The 22,584-nt window shown below is 39.2% G+C and overlaps 1 protein-coding gene across 1 annotated transcript in view; it reads right to left on the reverse strand.

Moving 5' to 3' along the window:
* DSG4 (desmoglein 4) overlaps nucleotides 1–17,849 on the reverse strand; it is a 44,944-nt gene extending 27,095 nt beyond the window's left edge. The window contains exons 1-3 of the mRNA XM_068993653.1: nucleotides 17,810–17,849; nucleotides 4,344–4,366; nucleotides 526–561 (exon numbers count right to left, since the gene is read on the reverse strand). Coding sequence (XP_068849754.1) covers nucleotides 526–561; nucleotides 4,344–4,366; nucleotides 17,810–17,849 — 99 coding nt within the window. The remainder of the gene's footprint in view (nucleotides 1–525; nucleotides 562–4,343; nucleotides 4,367–17,809) is intronic.
* Between the last annotated feature and the right edge of the window lie 4,735 nt (nucleotides 17,850–22,584).

Raw genomic sequence — 22,584 nt, forward strand, 5'->3', positions numbered from 1 at the left:
TTTTCAAAGGTTTGAGATAATCATAATAGAAATTTAACTACTGAAATAAGGTCCTGCTGGAGATAGAGGACAGTAGCTTTATATGCTGAGTCCTGCTCTAACAATCTGCACCAGATTCTCTGTTGTTTTATTTAGTTGCGATTACGTATTTTTTCCTTTTGTATCTTTTACTCATCGATTTACTGTCAGTTGTCTTCTTGCTGATGTAACTGTCGAAAAAAATCCTCTTCCTACTCTAATTTGTAGTTTTGCTTCTTTTTCTTTGATTGAGGTTGGAAAATGTATAGATAAGCTGATGGCATAGTTTGATAAGTAGGAGTTACTACACTGAGCTGTCACAAACCATGGCTAAATGCATGGCTATTGAGGAATATAGGTTTTACCATTGCTATTTCAATTTGGAAGAAGTTCTTTCTCTTATCTTTTATCTCAACTATTATGGTTTCTGATTTTTGATATATGATGCATTAGAAAATTCAGTTTTCTTTTGTTTTTAAATTGAAAAATAGTTTTATTATACATTACCTCAACAACAAATTCACTGTTTATTTCCAGCACCACCTGTTACGGAAGGTAAAATATAAGCATGAATTTTCATAATTTAAAGGAAGCAGTACCAGAAAAGCATTGACAGTGTTTTTATTAATTCATTTGTTAAATACTATTTTGTTAATAATATGGAATAAACATGGGTGATGCAAAATACAGGCTTTTTGCCCTCTAAAGGCTTAACTTTTAGGGGAGACATAATTTTAACTTAAAGCAAGGCAGGTTAGGATACATGCTTCAACATAGATACTGATGGGCTCAGTGAAAGGACAGAGTGGACCACTCAAGTTATCGAGGTGAATCCTGGGAAAGACTCATAGGAGAGGAGGCCATTGAAAGGGTCTGTAGTATGAACCTGCTTTGATAAGAGGAATTGATGGGGAAGAAAATTTTTGCAAGAGGAAAACACAAGTACAGTTGTAAAGGCACTGTTTTAGAGGATGTTCTGGAAATGGTAAATAATTTTCAGTCAGTTCAGTTCAGTAGCTCAGTCATGTCCGACCCTTTGTGACCCCATGAAGCGCAGCATGCCAGGCCTCCCTGTCCATCACCAACTGCTGGAGTCTACCCAAACGCATGTCCACTGAGTTGGTGATGTCATCCAACCATCTCATCCTCTATCGTCCCCTTCTCCTCCTGCCCTCAATCTTTCCCACCATCAGAGTCTTTGCCAGTGAGTCAGCTCTTTGCATCAGGTGGCCAAAGCACTGGAGTTTCAGCTTCAACATCAGTCCTTCCAGTGAATACCCAGGACTGATCTCCCTTAGGATGGACCGGTTGGATCTCCTTGCAGTCCAAGGGACTCGAGGAATTAGAGGAAATGATGAGGAGGGATGGGCAACAAGGCTTAGATGTGAGCTTGGAGCTGGATCATGAAGTTTTATATGCCAGACTCAAGAATCACCAGTCTATGTCCGATGCAGGATACAGCATGCTTGGGGCTGGTGCACGGGGATGACCCAGAGGGATTGTTGTGGGGAGGGAGATGGGAAGGGGGTTCATGTTTGGGATTGTATGTACACCCGTGGTGGATTCATGTCAATGTATGGCAAAAACAATACAGTATTGTAAAGTAAAATAAAGTAAAAAAAAAAAAAGAGTCTAGACTTTATTGGGTAAGAGATTGGGAGTGATGAGAACATGATTTTTAAAACATGTCATTGATACAAAGAGGAGATTACAAGGAGAAAGCACTTGAAGTTGACACCCTTAGATAGCAGTTGCTTAGGTAAGACATAGAACATGAACATCAGTGCTAAGGTGGCACTGGGAAGGAGAGAGGATGGATGCTTGTGGGCTGTGGGGCAAGAGAGAGAGGAAGAGTCACGTGATTCTGGTGACGTGAGTGAGGCTTTCTTGGAGAATTGAGGTTCTATTATAGAAACAGAAAATTCAGCAGGAGATTATCACTGCAGGAAAATGGTGACCTAAGTTTGTTTTAGGTCCCTGGTTGTTCAGATGGTAAAGCATCTGCCTAAAATGCGGGAGACCTGGGTTCGATCCCTGGGTTGGGAAGATCCTCTGGGGAAGGAAATGGCAACCCACTCCAGTACTCTTGCCTGGAAAATCCCATGGATGGAAGAGTTTGGTAGGCTACAGTCCATGGGGTTGCAAAGAGTCGGACACGACTGAGCAACTTCACCTTACCTTACCTAAGTTTGTTTTATTTGTTTGCAATGGGTTTCTGAAATTTGGAATAGATATAAAAGCTATATGTGTGTGTGTACCCAGTCGCGTCTAACTCTTTGCAACCCCATGGACTGTAGCCCACCAAATTCCTTTGTCTGTGGGATTCTCCAGGCAAGAGTGCTGGAATGGGTAGCTGTTCTCTTCTCCAGGAAATCTTCCCAACCCAGGGATCAAACCCACATCTCTTGAATCTCCTGAATTGGCAGGCAGATTCTTTACCAAGTATGCCACCTGTACAAGTAGAATTTATCCAACAGGAGTACTGTTTAAAGTTGAAGGAAATGAGGCTATGACTTGAAACAGTTTAAGATAAAAGAAGTAGGCGGGGGTTGGAATCTAACGGGAACTGCTTGTGCAGAGGTCAGGAGGAAGAAGTCTGAAAACAGAGGGCACCCAGAGACTAACAGAAAAGAGAGGTCAAGGGAGCAGGGCTGTGAGAGTACAGCAGATTCTGTTAGTGTGAGAATGCTAAGAAGGGATAGGGGTTATGGTCCTTGCGGTGGAGGGTTGGAGAGGATGTGTAGTTCAGAAAGGAAAAGAAGTTGGGTAAGTAGGTTAAGGAGAAGTAGCCAAAGAGCAGGCGGAGTGAGCGGACTGGAGTGACAAGCTAGACAAAGAGGGGATCTTTAGTGGTTTACGTGCCACAACAAGGACAAGGAGAATGGGGATGAGGACGTCAGGGGATCTAACGTGGTCAGTCTTGGCTAACTTTTCCCAAGGGCATAAATCAAATTACAGGAGTCAAGAAATAAGTTATTGAGAAAAATGGAAATAGCAATGATAGATTACGTTTTCAAGTTCCGAGATTTTTAAAGTGTGAGGTGCAGTGAGGATTTAACTAGATCCAGGCATATGTTGGGACACAGTCTACAGGGAGAGGAAATGGGATTGTGGAGAAAGAGTCATAGGAAGAGAAAGGAAATGGAGGGGGAGAAGGGCGAAGAAATCAGAGTAGTTACAACTGTGACTGAGAAAATTGTGTTGTTCTTATTCACTCAGTTGTGTCCAGCTGTTTGAGACATCACAGACTGTAGCCCTCCAGGCTCCTCTGTTCATGGGATTTCCGAGGCAAGAATACTGGAGTGAGTTGCCACTCCCTTCTCCATGGGATCTTTCCAGCCCAGGGATAGAACTCACGTCTCCTGCTTTGGCAGTTGGACTGTTTACCAGTGAGCCACCAGGGAAGCCCTGGTTGAGAGAATGGGAATGGCTGAACGAGGACTGTGGGTGAAAGAGACCCAGATACTAGGAAGACTGTTTCTTCTTTTGAAACAGAAGATCAAAAGAACACAATGAAGAGAGAAAATCATTTGGAGATGTAATTGGGGGAAAATTACACACATACCTATTCCATAGTTCAGAACAATTGGAGTGAGCAGGCGTGGGGAGGGCTACATGAGACCGTCAAAGACCTCTGGAGTCTGCCAGAGGGGAGGTGACAGGAAGCCAGCCCAACAGCCCAAGTCAGAGAGGAGCGGTAGGCCCACCTAGCATTCTTGAAATGATCATTCCCTCATTGTGCATTTGTTCTGTGCCTTTTCTAGCAGTGCTTGACAATCTTGGGGAGGGTGGACAAAGAATACAAGGGCTGTCCTGGCTTTGGGGATTGTTGTCAAGAACAGAGCAGAGACGCAGGGAGGGGATCAGACACGACTGTGAACTCCAGAGAGTCAGTGAACTGAGACCAGAGAGCCTGGGACTGGTGGAGGGGGGCAGAGTAGATTTTGCAGGTGTGAAATGGGGGTGTAAGAGGGAGTGTAGGGTGGGGATTTGGAATGACAGCTGAGTCCAGAGAGGGTAAAACACGGATGAGAAATTTGGCAGTAGGGCCCAGTATTTCCTTTTAACTTACTTTCTCACTCATGTGTACTTTTATTAGACATAGTAAAATATCTAGACCTGGGAAGAAAGTTTATTATTGAACAGAAGATGGTTTTACTTGGTTGCATAAGATCTCTTATTTCATAGTTAATATTGCCTTTTGGGGACTTCCCTGGTGGTCCAGTGATTAAGAATCCACCTTCCATTGCAAAGGATGCAGGTTTGATCCCTGGTCGGGGAACTAAGATCCCACATGCTGAGGGGCAACTAAGCCACTGAGCCACAACAAAGATCCAAAGTATCACAACTCAGACCCAACATAGCCAAATAAATAAATAAATAGTTTTTTTTCAATATTGCCTTTTGGGAGTTAGGTATTCTTTTTGTTAGAAAGATAAATGATTCTGGAAGGTCTAAGAAAGTAAAAAATCACACAGTATACCACTACTTGGAAATCACCATGGTTGATATTTGGAGAAATTCTTCCAGGACTTTTTTTTTTTAACACATATACAAGTTGTAATTTTTTTAACCAAAAAGAAATCATATTATAACATGCCATTTGATAATTTGTTTTTTGCACTGATTATTGGGGTAAAATTCCATGTCAGTGAATACATAAAGACATTGTATATTTTGAAGGTTGCCTTATGTATCACTTTAATAGATGTCTTCCATTCAGGGCATCAGGATACTAGGATAACAGAGGACTGACAGGTTCTGTGATTTAGATTCCCCCTTGTCTCTCTTCTCTCTCTGCTCTGCTTCTCCTCCTTTTTTCTCTCTCCTTTGATATTCTCTTCCACCTATTCCTCTCATCCTACCTGATGTTGTCTTAGGTTTGACTGAGAATTAGGCTAGCCTCAGTATCCTGCTTCCTCTCTGAGCTATAATCAACCCAGTAACCTAATTTTAACTGGAAGATAGTGAGAGTGAGTCCTAGTGGAGTTCTGCTCATAACTCAGTCAGTGATGTGGCAGTAATTTTCCACTGTATCCACCCTAGTTTCTGCCTACTTAAAAGTCTGCCAGGTTAATATTGGATGTGTGTGGTATGAAAACACCCTCTGGAGGATGGACCCAAATTACTGACTCTTTTTGTTAATTAATTAAGCAGGAGGCTATTAAACTGGGGTGGCTCTGATGCTCTGGTGTTGAGGCAAGCAAACTGACATCTAAGCCTGTTAATGCCTCAAGGATAGCTGTGCACAGAGAGTCCAGTAGGCTTTAGGCTGTGCTTGTGTGTGTGCTCAGTTGCTTTAGTTGAGCCCAACTCTTTGCAACTCCATGGAGTGTAGCCCCCCAGGCTCCTTTGTCCATGGGATTCTCCAGGCAAGACTATTGGAGTGGGTTGCCATGCCCTCCACCAGGGGATCTTCCCAGGGATCGAACCTGTGCCCCTTGCATCTCCTGCAGTGCAGGTCTTTACTCACTGAGCCACCTGGAAAATCTCAGGCTTTAGACGGCAGCACCAATAATTTCCTAACTTCGCTTTTGCTTTTTCTCTGTAAAAGCTTTCCCCCAGCCTCTGTGGGCAGAGTGTTTCTAACTGCTTACAGTTTGGTGATACCTGATTCGAATCAGTTTTTGTTCAAATAAATTCTAAAATTTTAATATGTTTTAGTTTATCTTTTAACAATTCATTTACTCAATGCCTAAAACTTCTCTTGAATCACCTGATATTATTTTGCCAAATTGCCCTGGTTTTGCTTAAACCTTGCTGTCACATAATTATTCTTCTGACTGTGAGAATATTGATGTTTGTGTTGAACTATTCCTAATACTGTCTTAAAGAAATCTTCAGAAATTTTTGCTTATGTGGCCCTAATGTTTTTTTAAAAATCATGTGCTTCTTCAAAATTTTCTAAAAAATTTAACTTAATTTTTTGTTTTAATTTATTAAATAAATAATTTAATTTAATTAGACAATTAATTAATTAACTTAATTAATTTAACAAAAAGAATCAGTGCTTTGGGTCCATCCTCCAGCAGGTATTTTCATACCACACACATCCAATATTAACTTTGCAGACTTTTAAGTAGGCAGAAACTAGGGTGGATACAGTCGAAAACAACCTAAGACATCTAAAAAATTTCATCATGAGTTTAAATAGCTGTAAAGGATGGAATTTAAGAATATTGTAAAAGTTGATATTTTGAAATAAAACTGTTACACTACTTTTTAAATATAGCCAGTAGAATCCAAAAGTTGCAGTCATTTGATGCCAAAGAACCCATCAGCAAAATGAAAAGACAAGTACTTAATGGGAGAAAACATTTGTAAATGATATGACCAATGAGTCAATATCCAAAATATGTAAATAGCTCATACAAGGCAACATCAAAACCGAAACCCAATTGAAAAATGCAGAAGACCTGAATAGTCACTTTTCCAAAGGACATTCATATGGCCAACAGGTACTTGAAAAGATGTGCAGTATCATTAATCACGATGAAATGAGAAATGCAAATTAAAAACCGTAATGAAATATCAAGTAACACCTGTCAGAAGGACTATCATCAAAAAGACCACAAATAACAAATGTTGGCGACAATATGGAGGAAAGGGGACCTTAGTACACTGTTGATAGAAGTGTAAATTGGTTCAGCCACAGTGGAACAAAATGTGGAAGGTTTTCAGAAAACCAAAAATAAAACTATCATATGACCCAGAAATGCCACTCCCAGTCTCTGTGCCCTAGTTGATGAGTTTCCTGTCTTCCTTTTTTTTCTCTGGAGGTCCTTACAATAAATGGTGTTAACTTTAGTAACCTGAATAGGACCTTTTCTAGCAATGTAAAAGTGCCAAGGAAATTAAAATGTATGTGCCTATGCTAATCTCCAAGAGTATGATGAAGACTCAGATGGGGTAAAGAGCTCACAGGTTAAAAGAGGGAGGAAAACAAACGAGAAAAGATACCGGAATATCATATACGTTGTAAAAGAAGGTTACAACATTGGCTCATTTCGGGAAAGGGGTCCGTTTTGGAACTGTAGATTGAGTTTGGGACATGTGATATTGGGTTCAATCCCACTGTACCCCTTATGGTACATTTATGAATCATTTATGCCCCCAGTTTTATTTATAAAATGAGGATATCTCTATTTATCTTTCAGGGTTTTTGTTATGTGTGTGAATTAACTCTGTTACCTGTAAGATGTTTTGCTAGTGGAAGGTGGTGAAATGGGATGGCAGTGACAGAGCAAATACCAGAGACCAACCTCTTGGTTGTCTCAATTTTTAACCCTCAAACTCACTTTGAAACTCACAGCCCCATTGAAGTTGCGTGTTGCATATAAGTGGGAAATACGGTAAAGTGACTTGGTAAGAAAGACAAATTAGAAACTAAACCCATGCATTCATTCACAAAGTTTTATAGACAAAATATTATGTGACACGCATTATCTTTTGTGTACAAGTTCCAACCTTTTATGATGTGTATATTTCAGGGAGAATAATAGGATATGTAATATTTTCTAGCCAACTAATTTTTGGCAAATTGCTGGAGTTTTTTCTGGGTCTAGTTTTCTTTTAAAATACTTTCTAGTAGAGGGAAAATGATGATTTTATATACGATATGGAGAATCTAAGTCATTAACATGTGCTGATTGCAGTGTTGAAGTACATATTACTGTTTCATACTGAGTGTATTTCAAGCAGTAGCCACAGAATAAGGCTATTTTTCACCTATATAACTTATCTTTTTGAAGTCAGTTTTCGAAGTCATTTGCACACCTAGGACCAATTTATTAATAAGCAGTTCTCCCCTGAATAAGACTTGTAAAAATAATTGAGGAAAGCAATTGCTGTTCTGAGGGAGATGCCAAGTTCAAGCCTAATTATACCACTTTTGTTTGTAATTGAAGGTATATTAAGTAGTGGCATTTTCGTTTGGAAGCCATATAATTTTCTGTGTAGAAAGGCAGGCCAAACATTTCTCAGGCAGGTAATATCTGAAGGTTTCACTCCAGTCCCTCCTCTGACAACTTTGTCATCAGAGTTGCTCTCTGTGAGTGGAGAATTCCAACCTCGATCCCAAGTGGGAAAGAAAAGGAAACATCACTGCAGCTCAAACAACAGGTTCATTCCTTTACAAGGATTCTTCTCTGGATGCTTAAGTATAGACAAGAGTCATCCAGAAGTTCTCTAAAAAAGAGAAATGTCTTTGAAAGAGGGAGAGCATCATAGAGTCTCAAGAGCCATGAAATATTTTGAGAGCAGGACTTTTATGCTAGAACTGGACAGGGAGATATTATTTAGAAGGCTATTAAAATTGTAGGTCATGCTAGGGTAATAGAGATATATCTTGTTGTTGTTTAGTCAGTTAGTCATGTCCGACTCTTTGCGACCCTGTGGACTGTAGTCTGCTAGGCTCCTCTGTTCGTGGGATTTCTCAGGCAAGAATGCTAGAGTGGGTTACCATTCCCTTCTATAGGGAATCTTCCCAACCCAGGGGTAGAACCCGTGTCTCCTGCCTTGCAGGCGGATTCTTTACCACTGAACCACTAGGGAAACTCTGATATATCATAGAATGGAACATTTATTTTTTTAGTTCATCATGAAGTCTGCAGGTATTTGAAGGCAAAAATACATTTTTTCCCACTGAGGGGGTTAAAATGTATAATTTCTTAGCCATTTATATTAACAAAAAATAATAAAGATGAGGTTTGCTTCTATGTAACCTTTGGTGTGATGAGGACATTTTTTAATGCTCTATAAAAAGCAGTACTTATACCAGTCATTTAAGGCTGTCTAGGGAAAAGACTCTGATGCTGGGAGGGATTGGGGGCAGGAGAAGAAGGGGACGACCGAGGATGAGATGGCTGGATGGCATTACAGACTCGATGGACATGAGTCTGAGTGAACTCTGGGAGTTGGTGATGGACAGGGAGGCCTGGCGTGCTGCAATTCATGGGGTCGCAAAGAGTTGGACACGACTGAGTGACTGAACTGAACTGAACTGAGGGTATTCTGTTTAATACAAGTAAAACAAATCAGATAATGGTTTTTTTTTTTTCTTCCCTTCTAGCTTATACTTCTAGAAATTTTCCTGTCAATTATATAAATAAAAACAAAATTCTGTTCCACATATCAGAATAGCATTGTTTTAAGTGAGAGATTGATAAGTTAGTTCTAAATATGTTTCAAAATCTTGATGGTTGTTTTCAGCTTACAGTGAGATAGTATCTATATGCTTTGCCACCAACCTTTCTGGTACTTTCCAAGAACCAGAATATTTTATTGTAATGTTTACATTTTATATATAGCACAAATGATCACCATAGGTGTATGAAAATTCTTATCTGATAAAAGCTATGTGGCTGTTTTTAATGATTTTATCAACTTGGTAAAATATATCCTCTCACAGCTAATAACTGCCCTGCCTTAAGGTGATTCCTTCCTAATAAAACCTATAGTAGCAGTGTTACTTGCTCAGTCGTGTCTGACTCTTTGTGACCCCAGGGACTGTAACTCACCAGGCTCCTCTGTCCATGGGATTCTCCAGGCAAGAATACTGGAGTGGGTTGCCATTTCCTTCTCCAGAGGATCTTCCTGATCCAGGGATTGAACCCAGGCCTCCTGCATTGCAGGCAGATTCTTTACCATCTGAGCTATAGAGAAGTCCAATAAAACATATAATTCAAAAAAAAAAAAAACAACTTATGTAATTCATAGCATGACTTCTAGCTTTAGATTCTACAACCAAAGTTATGAAAATAATATTCAGGAGCCAGTTATGATTTGCAGAGTTTCTGCACTGGAAGAAACTTGGTGACATCATGTCTAACTGTGTGTCCACATGTGGGGCACAGTGAGGCCTTGTGAGGCTGGGTGCCTTGGCCAAAGGCACGCAGCCCCTTTGAGGGGAAGCTGTGACTCAACCTTGGGGCTTCTGAGTCTCAGTTCAATGTTGACTGCACCTTCCCACCCTGGTTTGTTTTATAGAAGTACATGATGAGCAGCATCCTTAGAAAGAAGATGCCAAAGGACTCCTGTGGTATAATGAAACACCCTCTTGTATTGTAGAGTTTGGGGGTACCTTTTATAGGTTAAGTCAGTCAAAATCTTGCTTAAAGTACTTTTTGTGGTAGATGACACAGAGGACCGTCTCTGAGAGGCTGCCACACCCTCGTTAGTGTAAGCTGCAGTGATGCTCCAGAGAGCCTTTGATTTAGTTCATGAAAAAAGGTCAGAGTTCAGGTTCAGGAAATGAAAGATAACTTGTTGTTTAGTCACTAAGTCGTGTCCGACTCTTTGTGACCCCATAGACTGTAACCCTCCAGGCTCCTCTGTCCATGGGATATCCCAGGCAAGAATACTGGAATGAGGTACCATTTCCTCCTCCAAAGAATCTTCCTGACCCAGCGATCAAACCCAAGTCTCTTGCATCGCAAGTGTATTCTTTACCATTGGGGCTTCCCTGGTGGTTCAGATGGCAAAGAGTCTGAATACATTTCATGGGGTTGCAAAGAGTCGGAAATGAATGAGTGACTAACACTTTCATTTTGCTTGCTCAGTGGCCACTGGGAAGCCCGAAAGACAAGTAGGCATGCCTGTTTTCCACAGCATCTATAATATTGTATTGATTGTCCTTAAACATTTTTTGAATTTATTCCAATGTTGAAACATGCTAGAAGTTTCTACTTCCCAATTCCAAAAGTTATTAATTGATACGTTAAGGGATCTATTAGAAATGCAAGTCTTTAAGTCTATCACCATTATTAAGAAATGTAAAACACAATACTTTAGTGGGGAGTAGGGAGAAATTTGGGTGTCCCTCGTGGCTCAACAGTAAAGAATTCACCTGTAGTGCAGGAGCCACAGAAGATGCGAGTTTGATCCCTGGGTCAGAAAGATCCCTTGGAGGAGGGCATGGAAACCCACTTCAGTATTCTTGCCTGCAGAATCCCATGGACAGAGGAGCATGGTGGGCTACTGTCCATAGGGTCGTAAAGAGTCGGACATAAGTGAAGTGACTTAGCACGCAGGGATGCTGGGAGAAATTTAGTATCAAAAACTCCAAAATTACTAAGGATAATAAATCAATACTACCAAAAAGAGATCCTGAGAATCTGGAATATAATACTCTTTCAAGATCAAGAGAAGAAAGATGAACTCTTCAGTTAACAATATTGTCATAAAACATGCTGTGCATAGAGGAATAGGAGGCAAAATTTAGTGCTCAAAAGTCACCTTTAAACTCTTGATACATGCGATCAGTTTTTCTTACAGAAAGAAAAAGTTTTTCTGAGTCAAAATATGCAGATAACCCACAGAAGTGTAACAAGAGGTCATACTGATGATTCTTGATTTCCGTTAAAGATAAAGTCAGAATGTTCCCTCTTCCTTTAGTGGAATAAATGAACAGTGATCATTACAGCAGGGCATTGCAGTTCTATTTGGAGTTTTTCAGTTTACACATATTTTTCAAAAATTGTCATTTTGTACTCTGTCTTCCAAGCTCAGAGAATGGAATGTTCTACCGGTGTTCCCTTCCAAGCTTGGACTGTGTGCCCTTTGGCAGCGTCGGGCTCCTGCACCACTTTTGAAGTTCATAGAAACGTGAACTGCGGAAGGACAGTGCCTGCCAGACCAACTGTACAATGATTCCTTATCTTCCCCGCTTGGCTGTTTTCTGCCCTTTAGAGCTGACATTCACATGAGTCTCATATAACACCACTGCCTGAGAATAGGGTGGAAATCATTTACCAAGCTTACGTTGCATCACCACTGCTGACATTCCTGGGAGACTGAGGTGCAGCCAACTATAGGTATTTGGCTTTATTTGCTTGGGAAAAAAACCCCCTACAATTTCCAACAATTCTCTTCTATCTTTCCACTTATTTTTTAACTGTTTTGACCGAATTGTTCTGTCACTTAACCAATAATAGATTTAAGTCTAGTCTAATCTAACTTATTTTATTCTCAAATAGACTTTTCTAGTTGAATTGACAGTTGTTTGGTGAATTAACTAACCTGATCTTTGTTCCTCTAAGGATCTGGTATTAGGAGCTGCCTAATCTCTTTCTAATGGGCCTCCTTAGTGGTTCAGTGATAAGGAATACACCTGCCAATGCAGGAGATGCGGGTTCCATCCCTGAGTTGGGAAGATCCCCTGGAGAAGGAAATGGCAACACACTCCAATATGCTTGCCTAGGAAATCCCATGGACAGAGGAGCCTGGCGGGCTACGATCCATAGGGTTGCAGAAGAGTCAGGCACGACTTAGCGACTACACAACAACAGCAATAATCTCTTTGAAGGCTGGAATACTCACTATGCGTTATGAGGGTTGGAGGAAAGTAATATAATATCCAAAATGCCATGTTTACACTGAAAAAATAGATCATGTAATTGTTCCCTTCTTGGACTGTAGGAATGCCTTAATAATTCCAGAAAGGGTTTCTCTTCATGGCATTCATTTTTCTTTAGTCATTTCTGAGGAAAAAATTCCTATGACTTAAATATTTTTTAAGTAATTGCAGGCATAGTTAACATTCTTCCACATTGAAACAAACTCTCAGGGAAATAACTGTTTAAAAGAAATGGGGTTGATCGACTTTACTTCCCTAGAACCCATTTGCATTGAGAATTTTGACAGCAATCAGTCTGATTTAAGTCTAAGTAAAAGAAAATAGAAAAATAATTGCATTTCTGATTATAAATTATAAAAACATTCCAGAAGTTTATCTGAATTAGAGTCTGTCTCTGATGTCATTTAGGTCTAATTCAACCAGATTCTCACCCTGCTTCTCTATGGCATTTATCCAGCATGGAGAGTCCTTTGAAGTCCTAGAGGCTAGACTCATAGAACTCCCTTGGCAGGAAAAGGTTTAAAAATGGAGCAAATCCCAGGTAGAAAGTCCAAGGGCTGACCCAGGAGGCAAGGCCTCGGGTCTGTACTTCTTTCCCAGGCCTTTAGATTCTACTTACCATTAAAATGATCAGAAGGCAAATGTTCCTGAAAAGGAGCCAGTCCATTCCTCTGGGTCTCTCTTGCACGGGCAGTGAGATTTGATTTGAGCCTGGTCCTCGTCCTGAATTTGGCTCTGGAAAATGTGCTTTGAAATGCCCTTTGAGGAGGGCCTGGGTGATGACTCTGCTGCTCTCTGGGCCAAGGGATGAAGATGTTCTATAATGACTCTGTTTCCCCACCCCGAACTCCTGGGCTGGCCTGAAGGACGGGCATTGCCTGGGTTCTGGGTAACAGCATAGACACACCTTGATTCTTATTGCAATGAAACCCTTTGTTGGGCACCAAAGAAAAACCCTACAGAGTGCGGACAAGATTTACAGGGAAGATACCCAATGAATAATAAATTACTCACAACATGAAAAATAATTAAAATGCTAGGGCCTGTCATCATGCTGAATGAAATTAGTAGGCTTCTTCTTACTGCCAACATTGTAAAAGCAAAATTACATACACTCACACACGTACATATACACACGCACATGTTCACTACAGAGTCAACTTCAAGGACTGACACTTTGAGCACAGGACATTGTGAAAAGGTACCAGGCCTAAGTAGGGAAACAGACAGAATAATGGAATTCTCATGTCTTAATTCTAGTGATTCTTCCCTCGCTCCTAAAGAAGTCCTGTTGTTGAGGTGCATTCTTCAGTTTTAAAGATCTTCTAAAAATAAAGTTAAGACAAAGAAATGCTTGAGTTCACTAGAATATTTGTTTACACGTTTTAGCATCTTCTTAGTATACAGTCAAACCAGTGTGGTATAACATTAATTAAATTGTTCTAAGGTAACCACAGTACAGAGTGTGTTTATCCCTCATGGCATTTCTGCTGATAAAAAAGTATATAACATGGCTGAGGAACACCTGTTAAGTCCTCATAAAGATGTATCGAGAAGCCGAAATTGGAAATCTAAGAATTGAAGGGGAAAAGAGCAGAGCAACATCTGGTTATTTCTGAAAATCATTTTCCCTTTTTCATTTCTTTCTTCTTCTTTGTTTGTTTGGGTTTAGAATAGGTATAGTTTTCTCATGAAAAAAACTGCTAGCTGGCATCAACTTTCACAAACATAAAAAGAAAATGTTAAACGTTCTCTAATTGCTAGTAGGTGTTGTTGGAGAATTTCAAAGGGAGACTGTGTCCTGTCTTCAGAAACAATGCAGAAGCAATCCCTACTCATGGAATGTATTCCAAATAACACTTAGTCTTTTGAGAACCTTAGTTTAGCATTTTTGGAAGCACAGGATAGAATCTAGGCAGTTGGAGGGCTGACATAGTATTCTAAAGTGAAGAGAAATGAGTGATATGTTAAAGGTATTGGTGGGACAGAGAGCAGGAAATTATACTTAAGCAACGTTAAAAAATGAATTGTTATAAAGAGACAGTATTTGGATGTATCTGCCTAGGCTAACCTATGTATCTGGGTGTGTTAGTTGCTTGGTCATACCTGACTCTTTGCAACCCCGTGGACTGCAGCCCACCAGGCTCCTCTGTCCACGGGATTCTCCAGGCAAAAATACCGGAGTGGGTTGCCATGCCCTTCTCCAGGGGATCTTCCTGACCCAGGGATCAAACTCAGGTCTGCTGCATTGCGGGCAGATTCTTTACTATCTGAGCCACCAGGAAAGCCCCTAAACAGGGGACACTGTGGCTGCCTAGGCCGGAAAATGAACCCAGACCTCCTGTGTGACAGGTGAGAGTTCTATCACTGAACAACCTATATCTGCCTAATTCAAGTATATATAAGATGACCTGATAAAGCAGGCGTGTGGATTGTGTTTTAAAATACATCTTTGAGTGGCTCTTCAGAATGTATAAGACTAATGCACATACCTTCATGGGGTGGATATTAACCAACTATTTAATTGTATGCTAGATTAGTCTTTAAACCAAGAATTATGGAAACCTGGGGACAGGAGGAGAAGGGGACGACAGAGGATGAGATGGCTGGATGGCATCACCGACTCGATGGACATGAGTTTGAGTGAACTCCGAGAGCTGGTGATGGACAGGGAGGCCTGGAGTGTTGTGATTCATGGGGTCACAAAGTGTTGGACACGACTGAGCGACTGAACTGAACTGAACTGATGCTTGAGTAAATAAGCATTCAAAGCATTCTCTTGTAACATTTTTATATCCAACTGAGCTTTCATCCTTCTTCATTTGCATAAATTTTTGTCCAGAGGTTTGAAATGTGACAATTGTATCTACCATAGAAAAGTTTTCTTTTATAGCTACGTCAGAACAGCATTAAATTATTTTTTACTCTTTGAGATATATCCTCTCTCAATGGTGCCAGTGAGCTTGGGGCTTTTGGAATGCACAGCATTTTCCCCTTTGTTTTTCTGAATATCAAAGGTGCAAATGATGCTGTTGCTTGAGATTATTTCTAAGAGAAAGGGTGGTAAGAGATGGTTCTCTCCAATCCGGCTTCCCAGAGACCTTTTCATTGGCTATAATTACACTATGACCTTGTTTTTATTTTTGTATGAAGGATTTGACTTAGCTTGGAATAAAGAAGGACAGTGAGAATTTGCACTGTGTCAGTGAGTGGAGTTATTCCTCAGCTAACTGTGGCATTATTTCCACCCCTAGAAACATACCACCAACAGCTCTGGAGATGGTTTGTGTCTTGTGGAAATGTAATGTGCAATATTGCTTGAATTTGAATTCTGAAAACACAGGAGAAGAAAATAAAGTGTCTCAAATAAATGGAATTTCAGGCTTAAAAAATATATGACTGACACCTTCTTTCTATGTTCTACCAGTTTATCATGGCCCATATACCAGTTCTTTTTTGGTGTCCACATCAAAAGGAGAATATGAGAGGATGGTAGAGAGTTATGGGAGCTTCACTGCTTCCAGTACCATGCTCTGGACCAAGAGGCAGGAATAAATGTGGGCGATCTTGGATTGCAGTGAGAGTCACTACAGAACAGTAGCGAATGGGAGAGGCCAGCAGGGATTTATGGTTCTGAATGCTGGGTCAGTCCGAGTTTAAGAAGGAACTGAAGGATCAGGGAGAAGTCAGTGGCTATCACGATGGTTTTATTTCTATAACAACTTCCAAGCCGGCTCTGAGGTAACCTCTAATGGTGTATTATACTAAGATCATCATACGAAAACTGACCATTGTTTAGCCAGTTAAAGGAATTTATTTTGTTTTATTTTAGTTAATATTGAATCATAATAATTTAATTTGCCTAAGCAAAGTAATGAAACAAGTTTAGATCCCTATGAGTTATTGTTTTTCACAAGGAGAAAATTATACTTTTCCCTTGGAGAAAAGTATGGAGATGTTTTACAAGGATTCCCTTCTTTGGTTTATACCATTGTTGATTGATTTCTTCTGAAATACAGAATTTTCTATCTGAATTGCTATTCATAGGGTGAATTTCAAAGAAAAGAAACAATAAGCAATAGAAATAAGGACTACGTTGTGGCTCAGACAGTAACTAATCTGTCTGTAATGCAGGAGACACGGGTGCCATCCCTGGGTTGGGAAGATCCCCTGGAGAAGAGAAAGCTACACACTCCAGTACTTTTCCTGGGAAACCCCATGGACAGAGGAGCTGGTGGGCTACAGTCCATGGAATTGCAGAGTTGGACGACTGAGTGACCAACACTTTTAAGCCACTTTTCAGTAATGGTAGATATATGAAGGCAAAATAGAAAAGAGTTGACGGCTGAATGTTACCTTTCTTTTTAAATGAGAGGTTTATTGAGGTATAATTCACATACTGAAAAATTTAGTCATTTAATGTGTATAAGTAAATACATTTTTGGGTATATTTACCAATGTGTGCAACTTTGACCATAGTCATTTTTTTTAAATTTAAATTTACTTTTAATTGGAGGTTAATTTATTAAAATATTGTGTTGGTTTCTGCCATATATCAACATGAATCAGCCTTTCTATGTTGTAGAGTTGACCAAAAACTATTGAGTTTACCACCTAACTCTGTAAATGGAAATTTTCAGGTTAAGCGTGCCCTACTATTTATGTTTGAAATCAAACCAGTAGTGTTTCATTTCCTCACATGAAAGTGCACATTGAATTTCAGGGGTGCTTTTGATATTTAATTACTGTTCTTGTGCTTCTATAATATTGACTCTTCCTGCTTCCAAAGTCATAGTATATTTTCATCCCAAACGTCATACCCTCCTAACACATAGAGAGCACTTTAATACGATTTTTAAAAAGAATGCCACAGAGGACAGCTAATTCAGTACATTCCAGTACAAATTCTTTTTAGAAAAAAAAAGAAAGACATCTCTACAGGCAAAGATACTATGAAAATGATGTTAGGGCAAAGTATTACATGAAATTATAGTTTAGGATTACTGGTGGATGTGATTTAAGTATCTAAGGGCAGCTTAATTTCTTGAAAACCGGTTTTAAAGGAAAGAAAATTTTAAAAGTATTTATGGTCCCAAACTATGTCAAATGCTGGAGACAAGTAGGTTCTAGAGTTGACTTAAGCAAAAGGGTTTTCATTAGCATGGGCCTAGGGGGATGGGCAAAAGGTAAACAAAGCTGTTTTGGTTTTGACCTAGAGCAGTTACTATGAATACATGTCTGTTCACTTTGAGATAATGGCATTGAAGACAAAAACCTGTCTCCTCATTAAAACCAGTTTATGTATGACAACCAGGGTGCTGGCAAACCAGGTTATTTAGTGGGTGTTCAAAATCACGGAGTTAAACATCAGCTTCCTAAAGAGTTACGTTAGTACCATAAGGATGATGTTAGTTTACACCCTAAAATCATACTTACCCACAGACAGAAGTGCCTTGTTGGTTCTCTGTGACTTCATGTCCTTGGTGTGGGATGTATTCGAAACAAAGGCAGAAAGAATAGCGTGGCTTCTAGCTCTGTGTTAATTATTACTTACATGCTTGTTGCATGGGCTTCCCAGGTGGCAGTGGTGGTAAAGAACCCACCTGCCAATGCAGGAGACATATACTTACTGCATACTTCTCCCCACAGATGTCATTGTACTTCACCCCCCGACTCCTGGTCATTAGAGCAGTGGCAGCTGTTCCACAATGTGGTCAGTACTTATATGTCACTCTGGCTACTTTGATGGCACTCGCAGTGCCCCTCTTTGGCAAAGTTGTAATGTGTATGTAGTTTACCTTTGATGCTGTTAGTTAAGCACCAAGCAGACTCTGAATGTGATCTGGGTTCAGGTTGTTTTGGAAGAAATCCAGATACAGGAAAGTCAAAAGCTAGGCAGTGCTTTTATAAATATATTTCTTGGACTACTTGCACCAAAATCATTTGGTCCATATACAAAACAAATGCAGGTTTCTGGACCCCAGATTTACTGAATCAGAATCTCTGGAGGTGAAACCTAGAATTATTTATTCTTAACAAACTTTCTAGGTAATTCTGGGGTTGCAGGCTGAAATTAAGAGTCACTGAACCAGGGTAATTAACCAGGACCCATGGATAATCCAAAATGGCAGCAGAAAAACATGGACATTTTTCTAATATGGTAAGATGAGCACGTCTTCATGGGAGGGAAGTGCTACTGGCTTTTAGTGTTTCTTTCTCTGTGAAAAGTTTGCTTCCTTTTTCCTGTTTGAGGTCTTAATTATGGATTTATAAACACTCTTCACATGTAAGGGAAATTAACCTCTGTCATATGTGTTGTAATTATTTTCAGCTATTTTTTTCTCTTTTGAGTTTCTCTTGGGTGTGTTTTAATTTTGAAATTGAAAATGATTATATTTTTACACTGAATAGGCAGTTATAAAGAACCCTGCTGTCTCTTAGTTCCCTATTGCTGCTGTTAAGAAGTTTTCTCGTGAAGTTTAGCTGGAGAAGTCTCTGGGTTACCTTGAATGTGCTGTAGTGTTCTCTTGCTGCCTTCCTCATTTCTATGGAGTCAGAAAGTACAGAGGACATCTTTAAGGAGTCTGCCTTTCAGCTTTGACTCATCTACCAACCAGTGATATGGAATGGGTTTCCTAAAAATGCTCTCTGATGATTCTTTAGCCTGCCTACATCACTAAATCTTGAAAGGCTGTGTCATTTGTTTTTAGAGAAATCTTCACAAGAGATCTAGAGGAATATCTGCTGCCTCAAAACTAGAACTTCCTAGTTTTGGCCCACGTTTCAGTGTACTTAGTGGATGTTGCATGTGTGTATGTAGGCTTTTGAAGGTAGATTGTTATTTTCAGCTATTACTTCATTTCATCGAGTTGAGTAGCATAAGAATATCTTGACTCAACTATCATTAATTGGAAATCTTCATTGTGTTCACTTTTATCACATTTGTTAGTTTTTACTGTTAGAAGTTAAAATATATTTTTATTTATTTCACATACTTTATCTCTAATTATAGCATCTTATTTGTCATGCTCACAGAATTACCTATTTACAGTTAAGGTCAATGTGCTATGCCAGTGTGGCATATTGAAATGGGTAAAAATTTACATATGGTTCAAATTCCAGAAAATTTTTTTTTTCAATTCCAGAAATTTTATAAACTGGGTTTGTTTCCATGAGTGAGTTAATTTATCTCTGTAAATAGCAGATTCCTTACCTATTTCTTTCCCTTGTAGATTTTAGGACATCAAATTAGATATATTTTTATAGAAAAACTAGCACTCAGTGCATTCTCTTTGAGTGCATTTCTTTCATGATTTATAGAGTGTATATATCTTTAATAGATTTGACATTTATTAAAACTTTTGGCATTAGGTGTAGATATACACTGTTTTCTCTATAAGCTAGTATTCAGTTTTTAGTGTTACATATTAAATGTGATTTTATTATTGTTTTCTACTCTAGGTTGTAACACATTAATTTCTAACAATTTTGTATGTGTTTAAAATTTCGTTCTATATAGTTAATTTTTAATCCTCATCTTGGTTTTAATAATTTTAGAAATTCATTATATGTCTTAAAAATATGGCTTATTATTCTTACTTTGTGAATAATAATGTTTTAGACGGAGAGCTTTTAGGTTGTTAATAATGAGTATTGCAAAGAGAAGTCCAGCCAGATAGTTACTCAAATAGGACCTATAAATTACCTAACTTGGCCTGAGTTCTCCATTGCAGTTTACATCTGTGTTTTCTAGGGTCACGTTTATTTTTGTCTTTATATTGAAAACAGATCAGTTTTCCTGGTGATAGATGTTCAATAATCATGTTTATAGAAGACAATCTATAAAGTAGAATATTAACTTATGAGTTTGTAGTGGGGGATTTTTGCCTTGGTAGGAAAACTGTAAAGTTAATTTTCTCTCTCCAGGTGCCCTCTACTTGTCCTAGCATTTAAGTTACCAACCACAAAATTGTTTATTGATCATTAATAGAGAGCAACGGAGAAGGCAATGGCACCCCACTCCAGTACTCTTGCCTAGAAAATCCCATGGATGGAGGAGCCTTGTAGGCTGCAGTCCATGGGGTTGCTAAGAGTCGGATACGACTGAGCGACTTCACTTTCACTTTTCACTTTCATGCATTGGAGAAGGAAATGGCAACCCACTCCAGTGTTCTTGCCTGGAGAATCCCAGGGATGGGGGAGCCTGGTGGGCTGCCGTCTATGGGGTCGCACAGAGTCGGACACGACTGAAGTGACTTAGTAGAGAGCAAAGATGGATAGATATTTTTACATGCTCTTCACCTAAGCAGCAGGGGTATCTAGTAAAATATTCTTCCCATGTGAAAGAAATACCTTTATTTTTTCTCCCAGAGAACAGCATATGAAAAGGTATGAACGTCTACATATATTTGATTTCACCTGTCAGATGATCACTGATACAGGATTCTCAGAGCACTTCTCTATTACTATCATGATCTTTGTCATATGAAGAAAGCAACATTCTCATTGTAGTTTTTTGGACTCATTTTTCAGATATTTGAAAAATAGTTACATTTGGAAATGAACTATTTTTCTTTCATTAACCACTTAATTTTAACCACCTGCTAGTAAGGTCTAAATTTTTATATATCTAATTTTTCCCCAAATGTATTTAAGACATTTTAAGGAAAGATACATTTTATAATCTAATGAATTATATTGTTCCTCACAAGACATCATCATGCCAAAGAATAATTTCAAAAGAGAATTTCTGTTGAGAACAGTGGAATTTGATATGCTCTGTGATGTAATCTAGGGGCTCAGTTCTCATACAGACTGTCAAGGTGAGAATGGATTTTAGAAAAACTGAAGTGTGAATGAATTGCATTTATTCATGTATCCAGAAAATAATGATTGAGTTTCTGCTTGTCACTATGCTGACCTCTCTGCATCACACATTAATTCAAGGCTCATCATTTAACTGCTTGCATATTCAAATAATGACAATAGAAATTTCAGTATACATTTTTCAATAAGCTAAGTGCAAGAATATATCTTCAAAACAGAGTAAATGATCATGTTGTCTTTAGAAATAAGTTGTTTGAGTGTTGGGACTACATACACAGAAAATGATGAATTTAAATGACTCATAGCCCTTGTTTTTGACAGTGAGTAGACATCAAAACCGATTATCTATCAAGGTCACTCCTAAATGGGTAACAGTAAAGCTAAGTCATGTATTATAAGAGAATGATTATATGTCTATACACTTTACAGGGACAAGCATCTAATTAATATAAATGATATAATATCATAAAGGTACAAGTTAATGACAAGGGGGACCTGAAGACTTTCCTATTTTACTTCATTGGATTTTATTATCCAGTCTGTTGCTATATTAACTCATGATCATTCTTATTTACAGTGGAATGTTCAAGAAAGGCCTGTCAAATCAGAAGATTCTGAGGTTTCGTGTCACATATTTTATCAGAGAGTGCTCTGTAGAGGGTACCAGTGTTTGTGACAGATCCTTTCAGTACCCTCTGCATAAATTGCCCTCATTCCTAGGATAGTTTATCTTTATGGTGCAAGTACCACACCAGCTCCCAGGGTTTTCCCCAGAAGGGATTTTCCCTTCCCAGACATGCTGAGCTTCAGTTGTCCATGATGATTCCTAGCTTTTATTGCCTGCTTTCCCTCCTCTCTTTCATCTCACCATTTACTACCTGTGGTTCCTTCCTCTCCATCCTTTCCCTACAGATTACCCTCACATCCTATCTTAAGGTCTACTTCTGGGTGAAACCAGTTGAAAATGTGATTAAAATAAACCAAGAAGCCTGGAGGAGTAATTTATCAAGAGGAAAACAGGCATACATTTGGAGAGAGATATCTATTAATTTGAATGCAGCAAAGTATTTTCCTTTGAAAAATGTGACCAATTCCATTCTGGGTCCCACCGGATAGGAACTTTTATTTATTTATGTGTTTATGACTGTTCTGGATCTTCGTTGCCATGGGCTTTCTCTAGTTGCGGTGTTCGGGCCTCTCGTGGCAGTGCCTTCTCTTGCTGTGGAGTGTGAGCTCTAGGTGTGTGGGCTTCAGTAGTTGTGGCTCTCTGGCTTAGTTGCACCATGGCATGTGGGATCTTCTTGGACCAGGGATTGAACCCATATCCCCTGCATTAGTAGGCAGATTCTTAACCACTGGACCACAGGAAAGTCCCAGATAGGAAC

Source organism: Capricornis sumatraensis, chromosome 21 (assembly GCF_032405125.1).
Source record: "Capricornis sumatraensis isolate serow.1 chromosome 21, serow.2, whole genome shotgun sequence".
In the NCBI taxonomy this organism is placed as follows: domain Eukaryota; kingdom Metazoa; phylum Chordata; class Mammalia; order Artiodactyla; family Bovidae; genus Capricornis; species Capricornis sumatraensis.